General features: G+C 46.5%; 1 protein-coding gene across 2 annotated transcripts in view; it reads right to left on the minus strand.

Moving 5' to 3' along the window:
* Window positions 1-13,895, minus strand: part of l3mbtl1 (L3MBTL histone methyl-lysine binding protein 1) — a 78,421-nt gene that overhangs the window by 15,240 nt on the left and 49,286 nt on the right. For both annotated transcript variants that reach the window (XR_015080646.1, XM_086005562.1), the window contains exons 13-16: window positions 10,845-10,930; window positions 10,612-10,722; window positions 9,554-9,668; window positions 4,429-4,531 (exon numbers count right to left, since the gene is read on the minus strand). Coding sequence is in view for 1 of the 2 variants with exons in the window: in XM_086005562.1 (XP_085861688.1) it covers window positions 4,429-4,531; window positions 9,554-9,668; window positions 10,612-10,722; window positions 10,845-10,930 (415 nt within the window). In the remaining variant the exon portion in view is untranslated. The remainder of the gene's footprint in view (window positions 1-4,428; window positions 4,532-9,553; window positions 9,669-10,611; window positions 10,723-10,844; window positions 10,931-13,895) is intronic.

The raw sequence follows: 13,895 nt of genomic DNA on the forward strand, positions 1-13,895 counted from the left end.
ACTCCACTGTTGATGATAAAAGTGGACAAATTCTTTCTCTGCTATATTAGCAGAGGAGTAACCCAATTTAAAGTTCCTCTGTTAAAGTTGTGACTAAAGGTATGACCGGGTTAAGTATTCATCCTCTAGTAACTTCTAGCCTTGATTGTGACCTCTGTTAAATTAGCATGCCTCAGACAGTTAAAATGGAATCAGCTTGGTGTGTTGTTTTTGATCAGTTATAAGATGATGTTGATATAAAGTAATTCTGTGCCCAATGCACTTATCCATTTCTCAATGTAAACCCAACTGGCAGGGCACTGGTATCCACGGTGGCACTTTTATACTTGATACCCCATTTACAAAACCTTGGATACATATGCTTGTTTTTAACAGCTTTATCAACTTGTTCTTCCACTTTGAAAAAAATATGTATATGAGTCTTTCTGCACTTCTACTCCTTCTAAAGATTTAGCGAATCAGGTCAAATCTCAGTTTTTCAAAATCGCCAGCATACTCTTGTTTCACTATGCTTTGGGATATTTTACTGTTAAAGGCACTATATAAATGCAAGTTGTTGTTGCTGCTGTTAGTTCATAAACACAAGTTGGAGTCTGATGCAATCCTGAACAAAAGTTAAACAGAACTGCTTAGCTCACAGCGGGTTCGAGAACAGTTGCTGACTTTGCGAATAATAAAATGAATATAGACACTTGAACATTTAATAAAAAAGCTGCTCTACCCATGCTTCCAAAACATAAAGGGGAAAAAATTCACTGATCCCCGCTTTGGGGCACTAACTTTGTTGGAGCGCTAATTTTGTTGCCCCGAAAAAGTTAGCGCCCCAACGCCATAAATTTAGTAGTAGCGGCCCAAGCAGGAGACAGGGCACTACTGGAAGCGCTCCCCCTCCTTCCTGGGGCACTACCATTGAATATCGCAGCGTTACGTGCAACAGCGCCATGCGTATCGGCACGTAGCGCTGTGGTATTGCAAGTTTCCCTCCCCTGATTAAAGGGGAGGGGCCTAACGCTGCGCACACCGGGGCCCTGCTGGAACAATGGGGAGCGGATACCGGCACTCAAGAGGAGTGCCAGGCTGAGCAATCACGGCTGGCACCCCGCATGAAAAAGCGAAAGAGGGCAGGTGCTGGCAGGCGGCCAGAAAAAAAAAAGCCACCCAGCACCTGCCCTTTAATTTGCACCGCTGCGGCCACAAAAACACCACCCTGACCCTGTTGGACATAGCATCCGGCGGTAGGTCGGGGAGCACGACCGAAGTTTGCGGCCGGAGCGCAAGCGGGGGCGCTGCACCCGATGATGACGTCATCAACGGAGGCGCAGTGCCGTGGGGCACAACCGGCTACTGCCGTCACAAACCTCCTGCTGAATTCCACGGGAGGCGTTAACATAGAAACATAGAAGATAGGAGGAGTAGGCCATTCGGCCCCTCGAGCCTGCTCCGCCATTCAATGCGATCATGGCTGATCATCCAAATTCAGTACCCAGTCCCTGCTTTCTCCCCATACCCCTGGATCCCTTTAGCCTTAAGAAATATATCCAACTCCTTCTTGAATATATTTAATGAATTGGCCTCTACTGCCTTCTGTTCACATTCCACAAGTTCACCACTCCCTGGGTGAAGAAATTCCTCCTCATTTCTGTCCTAAATGGCCTACCCCTTATCCTTAGACTGTGACCCCTGGTTCTGGACTCCCCGACCATCGGGAACATCCTTCCTGCATCTAGTCTGTCCAGTCCTGTCATAATTTTATAAGTTTCAATGAGATCCCCTCTCATTCTTCTAAATTCCAGCGAGTACAAGCCCAATTGTCCCAATCTCTCCTCATACGTCATTCCTGCCATCCCAGGTATTAGCCTGGTGAATCTTCGCTGAACTCCTTCCATGGCAAGAACATCCTTCCTCAGATAAGGCGAACAAAACTGCATGCAATACTCAAGATGTGGTCTCACCAAGGCCCTGTACAACTGCAGCAAGACATCCTTGTTCCTGTACTCAAACCCTCTCGCTACGAATGCCAACATATCATTTGCCTTCTTAACCGCCTGCTGCACCTGCATGCTTACCTTCAGCGACTGGTGCACAAGGACACCCAGGTCTCGTTGCACTTCTCCTTCTCTCAATCTATTGCCATTCAGATAATAATCTGCCTTCCTGTTTTTGCCACCAAAGTGGATAACCTCACATTTATCCACGTTATATTGCATCTGCCATGCTTTTGCCCAATCACCCAACCTGTCCAAATCATCCTGGAGTTTCTCGGCATCCTCCTCACAGCACACACGCCCACCCAGCTTTGTGTCGTCTGCAAATTTGGAGATATTACATCTAGTTCCCTTGTCTAGATCATTAATATATATTGTGAATAGCTGGGGTCCAAGGACCGATCCCTGAGGTACCCCACTAGTCACTGTCTGCCACTCGGAAAAAGACCCGTTTATTCCAACTCTTTGCTTTCTGTCTGCCAACGAGTTCTCTATCCAAGTCAGTACCTTGCCCCCAATCCCATGTGCCTTAACTTTACATGCTAATCTCTTATGCGGGACCTTATCAAAAGCCTTCTGAAAGTCCAAATACACCACATCCACTGGTTCTCCCTTATCTATTTTACCAGTTACATCCTCAAAAAATTCCAGTAGATTAGTCAAGCGGCGCCACGCCCAGGCGCTTTGCGCCCCATTAGCACCACCCCGGGAGCAAAGCAACCCAATTTTCCCCCAAAAAATTTAGCGACTGGGATGGGCAACTTTGCCCATGTGTGCAAGCACGCTGGAACAAAGCTATCTCCTGGTATTCTCAAGGTCTCACAATGGGTCACACCCCAGGTGTCCTGAATTAAGATTCCGCCAGATGCAAGAACAATAATTACACTTGATTCTTTCTAGTTGTGTTTTAGACCCACATTCTCAGGAAAGAGATTATGAGCATTTCTTCTTGCTCCCTCATGCACATCAGTAGCAGAAGAGCTCCCAGGTGTTATAGGTTACATCTATACTGCCATTTTTGCATTGGTGTGCGACAGTTTCTGATTTGACATCGTACTGTAATCTGAAACCCATTTGGGGAGGATGTTTCATAAAGCTTGGGCTTGACACCATGTGGAATATAACTGAAATGTGGTTTCAAACTTGTGTCGCCGGTCCTCCTGCACTTTGTAAAATAGCTACAGAGTCTAACGTGGAGAAAGTAGATGCTCTCAAAAAATTAGAACTTCACCAGCTAAGGAACAGAGCTCTTCTGGTAGGAAGAGTGTAGCATAAGAGAGGTCTAGGATGCTGCTCTTTGCAGCTACCAGTCCCAATTGGTTCAATATAACTGCAGCTGTCAATTCTGTTGGTATCAGCTCTTTGCTTTTTAGAATTTGTAAAACAAATATATAAAACTAAGCTGAGAATTACATTCTTCATGTATGCCTTCACAAAACCATGTCGCAGTCCTTGACTAACCTGCTTTGTTCTTCTCTTCAAGGGGCTATTTTATCAAACTCCACTATTTTGGGGAATTACAAATTCAAAAGCCCCCGATTTTAACCCGGAGCAAGAATCAGGCAGACCTCAGTGGTGTAAGGCCGGGGCAAATTTAATGCCCAGACCTTATCTGCACGCCCCCAGTCAGCTGCCTGCCTGAAACAGCAGCAACGGGGTAAGTCGCAGGGAGCGGGTTTCGCATTCGGGAAGGGGAGGCTAAACTTAATTGTTTTTTTAAAGTACCTGTTTGAGGAGCGCCCTCATATCTTATCTGGCTCCAGATCCCCATCCCGCTGTCACCACCTGGCGAGAAAGCCACAACAGCTTCCCCACTCAGGCCACCATTTAAATTTACAGTCAAGCCTGATGATGTCATCGGACCAGAATCTGCATATTTAAAGAAGGACTCTGCCGGCTTCAGGGTCAGGAAAAGCAGGCTTTGGAGGCTACGTCAACTGGCCAGTTTTAACTTCCCGGTTTCTGACGGTAGGGTAGGATTAAAATCACCCCTAAAATGCAACTATAACCAGATATACTTTAACTGCACTATAACCTGTGATAGGCATATTTGAGTTAGCGATGGAACTTGGTTTAAAAGCCTTCGCTATGTGACAATTTACTTCATGTAATAAATGCAGCAGCTTTACTTATAGTAGCAGTGCGCTGAAGCTTAATTTTTTTAATAAAAACAGAAAATGCTGGAAATACTCAGCAGGTCAGGCAGCATCTGTGGAGAGAGAAACAGAGTTAACGTTTCAGGTCGATGACCTTTCGTCAGAATTAATTTTTATACACTGTCCATGCACATGCAGGTAGCTTTTAAAAAAGAAATTATAACTTTATCCCTCGCAAAACTTTTCACAGTGATTGAGTTGTATTGTATTGTTAATTGTTGGGGATGTGGTAGGGTGTTGAAAGGCATTGACCAATCGGGCTGTTTCTAAATTTAACAGGTACTCACCGATGATGGGTGGTGTACTTGGAACCTTTTGCATGACTAACAGCCTTCCACCCTGGGGTTGGACATCCTCTTTGCCCAGGATCAACTGAAGAATCTGTAACTTCTGTAAAAGAAAATGAAGCAGCATATTTAAAGTATATCTGGTTATAGTTGCATTTTAGGGGTGATTTTAATCCTACCCTACCATCAGTGTAAACTCGAGGAACAGCACCTCATCTTCCGATTAGGCACTTTACAGCCTTCCGGACTCAATATCGAGTTCAACAATTTCAGATCATAACCTCGGCCCCTATTATATTTTTATATTTTTTATCCACACTTTTGGTTTGTGCCTTTTCCTTTTTTTTCTCTCTCCCACATGGCAGCTGTCTTTCACTCTGCCAGCGCATTTCACACTTCATCTAGAGCCATTGTTTGTTTCTTTACCTGTCCTATTACCATCTCGTCTCACCTTGTATATCTCTTAATGTCTTTTCTTTCATCCCCTCCCCCATTTCCCAGCCCCCAAACTGCCTTTTAATCTGTTTCATTTCCTGCCTTTTTTTCCCTCAGTTCTGTAGAAGGGTTTCGACCCGAAACGTTGACTCTGTTTCTCTCTCCATGGAGGTTGCCTGGCCTGCTGAGTTTTTCCAGCGTTTTCTGTTGTTATTTCGGATTTCCAGCATCCGCAGTATTTTGCTATCATATTTAAAATATTGCTCCCTATCAATATTTTCCCAAAAATCACTGTTGATTTTCAGGTACCTTACAGCAGTCTGAACATTATTCATTGAAAATGCATGCTTTCTGTCCAGGCGTTACCTACAGAGGCCGGAATCTTTACCTGAGCGTCAGGGCGGGTGTGTGCGGGCTGCATAACAGATCATCATCCCGAACCTTTTAACAGCACGTTGCGTTTAACTCAATTAAATCAATGGAAACAGTCATGCGGGTTTCCCAGCCCAATTAAATGGAGCGAGTTTGCTGACGTCACTGATGTCTCGTTTTCAGCACAGATATTTAAAAGCAGCCTTTAAAGGTTGAAGGTTGCTGTAGGACAGATTTGTAGGACTGTTTGGGAGAGGTAAAAATTGCTGCATATCACTGAGATTTGTGTGGGTCATGGAGTCACACTGACAGAAGGCGGCGCCAAGATTCCCTGATGCCTCCCTGGAAGTCCTGGTCCAGAGAGTCGGAGTGCACAGGGAAGTCCTGGTCCAGGGAGTCAGAGTGCACGGGGAAGTTCTGGTCCAGGGAGTCGGAGTGCACAGGGAAGTCCCCCTCCCTGCAGATGGGCGTAAAAGACCAGCCAGAAAACCAAGAGGGCATGGCTGGAGATCACGGAGGTGGTCAGCAGCAGGGATGTCGTGAGGTGGTCCTGGAACCAGTGCCGCAAAAGATTTAATGATCTAATGAGGTCGGGAAAGGTGAGTGCAATGCCTCATTTGACTGCATCCTGATGTGCCTGTCACCACAACCCATCACTCTGCCTTCCCAAGCCTAGTCCTGCACGTCACTCCTCACACCAACTTACCTTGCAGGTGCACCCATCCCTCACTCTCTATGCATTTACTCACATCCCCATCTGCCTAACCATCACTGACTCTCACCCTCATCCAAATGCAATCATAGCAAGTAACGCCACAGAGGGTGGACATTTGGCATTGTCATGCCAGTCCCTCATAGTCACCCCCTACAGATGTAGCCCATCCATTCCTTACACTCATTCCACCACTCTCGCTCAAAGTTCTCTTCTTTCCCGCCTTGCAGGAGAAGAGAGCACAGAACAACAGGGAGAGGCAGAAAACCGGAGGTGGCCCTCCAATATTCACCAACTTGACTCCAGCAGAGGAGGAGGCGCTTGAAATCTCTGGAGTTGCAGAGCTGCTGACGGTGGGAGGCAGAGAGAGGGGGACCTTCAAGCAACCTGGTGACAGAATTAAATCTCATACAGCCACATGGTGACTTGACGTCAGCAGCCAGTGAAATGTCATGATGTGCATAATGGTAACGTTACATATTTTTATCATAAGGCTTCTAATTCATCTCTTTACTCTCCCAAAGCACACAGATGCTGAACCTTGGGGGCCATCGAGAAAGAGGGTGATATTGAAGGGGCAGCAATAATTGCATGAGGCTCTGGCAGCTTATGCAGGCGCGATGTGTGCAAATGTACAGAGAATGGAGGAGTCCGTCTCCAACATGAGCACCACCATCTCGCAGGCGATGGCGAAGATGTGCTCTACCATGGAAAGGATGGCCATCTGCATGGAGCAGCAAATGTGCCAGTCCAACGAGAACATGCCTGCTGTGAACAACAGATTGCAGATACTCATTGATCTCATCTCAAGGAGGGATACCAACGTAGACTTGGGCGTTCACCGCCCCACTGATGTGCAGCAAGGTGCTCTCCAGCTCCTTGCTAGCAGGGAAGTTTGCGGGTGGCCCATGAGAGAGATGATGGTGAGAGGAGACATGGAAGTGGGGGATCTTCTCAAAGCGCTCCCACTTCTCCCCTGTTGCCTCCCGCTCAGTCAGAGCCCCATATGCTGCCTCGGTTCCCGATGGCCGAGTCTGCCCCTGCACAGTTGCAGGAGGAGCAGTCTTTGGCGGGACCCTCACAGGCTCTAAAACTCAGAGGACGTCCGCCAAAAGTGTCAAAGCAGTCGCAGCAGGGAAGTGAGCAGCCTGCCTCTATCTCTGCTGAAGCCATAGGGGTTGCACCTCGTAGAAGCACGCGTAAATGAAAAAAGACACAATCGTAGATGCACACGGGTATGCACATGGGTGTTTGACAAAATGTTAATATTAAGTTTCTGTTATATTTCTGACGCATATAAATGTATTTCTTTGCACTACTTTCTTGTCTTGTCCATTTTTGCCTGCTACCTGGGAAGTGGCTTTGTCACTTGGAGTGAATGGTGAGACATTACTTAACCTCGAGCAGTGGGGGTTTGGGTGAGAGGAATGGCTTGGTCATTGTAGGACTGCTTTGTGGTGTTGTTGGGGGCTGGGGAAGTTGGTACAGCATCTGGGAGCCATATGGGTGCACTAGTGCAAGTTGAGTAAATCGGGCCATTATGAGGCCATCCCGGGCCTCCCAGGCAGCAAAGTGCGCTGCTGCTGATGGCATCTCCACCTCAGGTTCCTCCTCCTCGTATTCCACCTGTTCCTCTTCCTCCTCGTGTTCCACCTGTTCCTCCTCCTCTTCCTCCGAAGAGGCTGTGCGCTCTGCGCCTTGCTCCTCCTGCAGCTCCAATCCTCGCTGCTGAGCTATGTTGTGCAGTGTGCAGCATACAACAATGATTCTGGAGACGCTGGCTGGTGCGTACTGAAGGGCTCCTCCAGATCTGTCAAGACATCTGAAGCGCATCTTCATCATGCCGACTGCTTACTCTATGACACATCTGGTGGACATGTGGCTGTCATTATAGCGCTCCTCGGCCTCATTGCTTGGCCTTCTCAACGGTGTTATCATTCACGTCTTCAGTGGATAGCCTTTGTCTCCAAGCAGCCAGCCAGTAAGTCTGTTTGGAGGTGCGAAGAGCTGAGGTAGGGTGGACTTGCGCAGCACAAAAGAGTCATGACAGCTGCCAGGGAATCTGGCACACACACACATGCATGATAATCTTTTTATGGTTGCAGACGAGCTGCACATTGAGACAGTGGAAGCCCTTGTGGTTCACAAACATTCCTGGGTGATGTGGGGGTGCCTTGATGGCCACATGTTTGCAGTCGATGACGCCCTGCACCTGTGGGAAGCCAGCCAGAGCCGTAGAGCCAAGCACCCGCTCAGTCACACCGGCTTCAGCAGTGGGAATGTTCACATAATTGGCTGACTTGTGAAACATGGCATCGATCACTTTGGTGATGCATCTGTGGACGGCCGACTGCGAGATCCTGCAAATGTCTGCTGCAGATCCCTGGAAGGAGCCTGAGGTGAAGATGTTGAGGGCGGTGGTGACTTTGACAGCCACAGGTTAGGCATGTCCACCAGGTCCTCTGGGCAGCAGGTCTTGTTCCAGCAAGCTACAAATGTCTGCAACGACCTGGCGCGATAGCCTGCGCCTCCTGAAGCACTGCCGTTCAGTCATGACAAGGAAACTCACCCTCTGCCTGTATACCCTGTGCTGGGGCTATCGCCTTCGGCGCAGTGCACCCATGCTGACCCCCTCTCTCCCGTGGTGCATCAGGTCATTGAGGAGAAGGCTGCTGTTGTGGTTGCTGCTGCTGCTGGTGTGGTTGGTGCTGGCGCTCACCTTGGTCTGATTCTGAGGTCCAAGGTGAGACAGCATAAGCGGCACCCATGCTGATCTAATAAATGCCAGGTAATGTGGAGATCAGAGACACAATCCTCCAATGTAGTGAGAGTGACTAGCAATGTGGTGAGAGTGGCTTCCGAGGTTGCAGAAATGACCTGCAAACTCCCAAAAGCTGAATCTCTGCACAAAATGGTGTCAGCAAGAACCTTTCCATTAGGCAAGGAAGCAGGTGTAGGGTGTGAGTATTCATGTGCTTTTTCCAGCTGTCACTCGCACAATGGCCACGGAGCTTCCGCCTCCCGTTCACAGGCGAGGTTCCTGAGGTGCGTGAATCCGGTGCGCAACCAGTTAAAGCCAAAACCTGACGTTAAAAAGACAGTTAAGTGTCTGTAAACGAGCAGTTAAGTAGCTCAATGAGGTTGCCCACCTCTCCCGAGCGGGTCCATGGCGCGCCTCGAAACGCGCCCAAGTTAAAGACAGAAGTCAGCGGGTTCCCAAAGCGCTATCAATTTCCGCGCTTTTAACCACCAACCCGCACGCTCCCCAGTGGGAAAATTCCGGCCAGAATCACTGGGAATGTTGTCTGTTACACTGAAACTCCCAAAGCAGAATAAATGTAAAGCAATGGCACTACAAAGAAACAAACACTGATTTAATCTTTAACAAATACAACAATGCTACAGTTCTCCTTTTAATGGGGGCAGCCCAAGTTGCAGCGATAACCTGAAAATTATACACCTCGCCTAGCTATGCAATAATTCTTAACTTGCATGCAAGGTACTGCAGAATAAAAATTTTAAGTACATTTGTTAAATTATATCCTGAAACTAATATTGAGAATGTTGAAAATGGGAGCAGTGAGGAAGGAATGGTGTTGTACTCACTAATTGGTGGTTGGAGAAAATGTCCTGTTCTGGCACACCACCCTGCAGGATGTATATCTGGATTATCAGTATCTACCCAGTAATTGTAAACATGGCTCCAACCATCAAAATAGATCTGTCAGAGAACATAAATCAGCAGAAAAATATAAAGTTTAAAGGGAAATGAAATTTTTATAAATTGTACATTTCAGTACTTGATACTGACAAATAAAATCCACTGTCATACTTTCAGAACCGTAAGGTGTGAATATGGGCCCCATAAGTAGGTCCAGGCAAGATATGCGGCCTGCAAAGATGCCCCATACAAATGAGATGCCCTTCTCCCGATGAGCCCACACACTCTGGCTGCGATGAATCTTGGCAGGAGTGATCCCGGGGTAACCAGAAGGCTTACAGTCCATTGCATCATCGCCATTCCTTCATCATCTCTGGGTCAAAATCCTGGAACTCCCTCCCGAACAGCGCTGTGGGAGTACCTTCACCGCACGGACTGCAGCGGTTCAAGAAGGCGGCTCACCACCACCTTCTCAAGAGCTACTAGGAATGGGCAATAAATACTGACCTTGCCAGCGACGCCCACATCCTATGAACGAATATATTTTTTTAAATGTTTGAGGGCACTCAGGTTTAGTAGAGCAGCTTTCTCCTCACATGTGCAGCAATCTTTATTCTGAGTTAAGATTTCCACATAGTTGTGGTATTCAAAAGAGACCAACAAATCCCACTAGGAAATTCTTTACTATCTTCAGAAAGCAGAGTGTTATCCAATCTGCTCCTTCTCATATCCTATATATATACCTCTCAGCCACTTTCTCACTCTTTCTTCCTATATTGCAACAGTGACTACACTTCAAAAAGTACTTCATTGACTGCAAAGCACTTTGGGACATCCTGAGGTCATAAAAGGTCTTATAAATGCAAGTCTTTCTTTTCACAAATGCATTATCTTGTAATTTTGGATTTTGACCAGAGAAGAAAGGAACATGGATGAGCAATGCAATCATCTATTTTAACAAACCATCAGTTAAAAGTGGTGAATATTACAGCTCTTTGACTACCTTTAACCTGTGGTCATCAACATCTACTATCGTGGATACACGAATCAGCATTGGATTGCGTTTGTCTACAGCTTCCAGCTTCATGTTTATCTGGAAACCATGTGGAGGACGCTGAAACATAAAGAGATAATGTCCAACTATGTTTGAATCTTCAAAATCATTATACCAGAAAAATGTACAACTGGACGTGTGAAGCTCTTAGTTTTAGTAAATATGAAAATCATTACACTTACAACTTTAAATGCACGAGCAGGAGCAGCAGAAGATCCAGTTTCTTCCAAATACCTATCCCAAGAAAAATGTTCTGGGTGAGGGTAGCCTAGGATATCAGAAATTGAGAAACACTATTAGTCTCTGTAGCAAGAAGTAGATTTCCTGGTAGGTTTTAACTCCTGGGCCTAATGCCTCCAGTCAGTTTCCCATCTGAAATCTGCAGGAAGTGGCAACTGTCGGACAGGTGCCAGTAGGCTGCCGCCAGGGTCCAAACGGATGGTCCCGCCACTCAGGTAAGTCGGTCGGGGGGGGAGTGGGGGGTAGGGGACGATGGGCTGGGAAGGCCTAAACTTTCTTTGTGGGGTCCTGACGCTTCTTCCCTCTAGGTGGACCTTGCGTGAAAGCCACACTTCCCCGCTCAAGCTCACAGCTGAAATCGCAGTTGGGCCCCAGTGACATCATCAGAGCTCAATCGGCATATTTAAAGAAGGACCCCAGTGGTTTCTGGCGGGTGTCCCTCTCACCTGTTCAAGAGCAGGGTAAAATCGTAGCCTACAGGATCAGTGTGGGATATCAACTAATCGATGATTTTAACTGCCTGCATGCCTGGTTTCTGCCAAGCAGGCAGGTTTAAAATCGCCCCTTATATTTCAGTGCTATAGAGTCTGGATGTGTGCCGGAGGACTAGAGAGTGGCCAATGTAATACCCTATTTTAAAAAGCGAGGCAGGGGTAATCCAGGTAATTTTTTTTTTTATTTGTTTATGGGATGTGAGCGTTGCTGGCAAGGCCAGCATTTATTGCCCATCCCTAATTGCCCTTGAGAAGGTGTTGGTGAGCCGCCTTCTTGAACTGCTGCAGTCCATGTGGTGAAGGTACTCCCACAGTGCTGTTAGGTAGGGAGTTCCAGGATTTTGACCCAGCGACGATGAAGGATCGGTGATATACTTCTAAGTCAGGATGATGTGTGACTTGGAGGGAAAGTTGGAGGTGGTGGTGTTCCCAAGCATCTGCTGCCCTTGTCCTTCTAAGTGAAGAGGTCGCAGGTTTGGGAGGTGCTGCCGAAGAAGCCTTGGCAAGTTGCTGCAGTGCATCTTGTAGAGGGTGTGAATGTTTAAGGTGGTGGATGAGGTGCCAATCAAGCGGGCTGCTTTGTCCTGGATGGTGTCGAGCTTCTTGAGTGTTGTTGGAGCTGCACTCATCCAGGCAAGTGGCAATTACAGGTCAGTTAGCTTAACATCTATGGTAGGGAACATTTTAGAGTCTTTAGTTAAGAATGAAATTGTGTCTGGATACTGTAAAGAGAAATAGAAGTAACCGGTATAGATCTCAAAAGGGATGTCATGCTTTACAAACCTTGTAGAATTCTTTGAGGAGGTAACAGACATAGGAGATGGGGTGAAATGCAGTGGATGTAGTGTACGTGGATTTTAGAAAATCCTTTGACAAGGTACCACACAAGAGAATACTAGAAAATATTAAGGGTTATGGAATTAGGGGGAGGATAGCAAACTGGATTAAAGATTGGTTAGAAGGGAGAAAACAGAGACGAGGAGTTAAGGGCAGTTTTTCCAGAGTGCTTCAAAATGGGTATCATCGTTGGGGCCACTTCTGTTCAATGTGTATATCAATGATTTGGATATAGGCCTAAGACAGTGTGGTGTTGAAACTTGCAGATGATACATAAGTAGGAGGTATAGTTCGTTCTTTAGATGACCAAGCAGGGGGAGTTAATATGAATGTAGTGGTAATTGGGGACAGCATAGTCAGGGGCATAGATACAGTTCTCTGCGGCCAAGAGTGAGCGTCCAGATGGCTGTGTTGCCTGCCCGGTGCCAGGGTTCGGGACATCTGCTCTAGGCTGGAGAGGAGCTTGCAGTGAGAGGGGGAGGAACCAGTGGTCATGGTCCATGTAGGTACCAATGACATAGGTAGAACTAGGAAAGAGGTTCTGCTGAGAGAGTATGAGCAGCTAGGGGCTAAATTAAAAAGCAGAACCTCAAGGGTAATAATGTCTGCATTATTACCTGAGCCACAAGCAAATGGGCATAGGGTAAATAAAATTAGAGAGATGAATGTGTGGCTCAAAGACTGGTGTGGGAGAAATGGGTTTCAATTCCTGGGGCACTGGCGCCAGTACTGGGGAAAGTGGGATCTGTATCGTTGGGACGGTCTTCACCTGAACTATGCTGGGACCAGTGTTCTGGCGAGTCGTATAACTAGGGCGGTGGAGAGGGCTTTAAACTAAATATTGGGGGCATGGGATCAAATTTGGGAAGATGTGGTAATTCAAAGATTAGAGACAAGGCAATAGAGAAAGGTATTAATATGGGAAATGACAAACAGACCGTGACAGGAAGGGATAGAGAGTACAAATCTAAGAGTAAATCAACAGATAAGGCTAGAGGTTACAAAAATAATGAAAGGACAAAACTAAAAGCTCTGCATCTGAATACATATAGCATTTGAAACAAAACAGATGAACTGATAGCGCAAATAGAAATAAATAAATATGATCTAATAGCCATTACAGAAACATGGCTGCAGGATAACATAGATTGGGACCTGAATATTGAAGGGTACATGACATTTAGGAAGGACAGGAAGGTGGGAAGAGGTGGCTCTGTTAATTCATGATGGTATTAGCACAATAGAGAGGGATGACCTAAGTTCAGGAAACCAGGATGTAGAAGTGGTTTGGGTAGAGTTGAGAAATAATAAAGGCAAGAAGTCACTTGTGGGAGTGGTGTACAGGCCCCCTAACAGTAAGCACACGGTAGGATGGAGTATAAAGGAAAAAAATAATGGGAGCTTGTCAGAAGGGTACGGCAATAATCATGGGGGATTTTAATCTGCATATAGACTGGAAAAATCAGATGGGCAAAGGTAGCATAGATGAGGAGTTCATGGAATGTTTTCGGGATAGTTTCTTACAACCAGAGAGCAGGCTATACTAGACCTGGTATTGTGCAACGAGATAGGATTAATTAATGACCTCATAGTGAAGGCGCCCCTAGGTAGCAGCGATCATAATATGATTTAATTTTACATTCAGTTTGAGAGAAAGAAGAG

The sequence above is a fragment of the Somniosus microcephalus genome, chromosome 13 (assembly GCF_052327205.1).
Source record: "Somniosus microcephalus isolate GS21.2 chromosome 13, FLI_Smic_1.0, whole genome shotgun sequence".
Taxonomy (NCBI): Eukaryota; Metazoa; Chordata; class Chondrichthyes; order Squaliformes; family Somniosidae; genus Somniosus; species Somniosus microcephalus.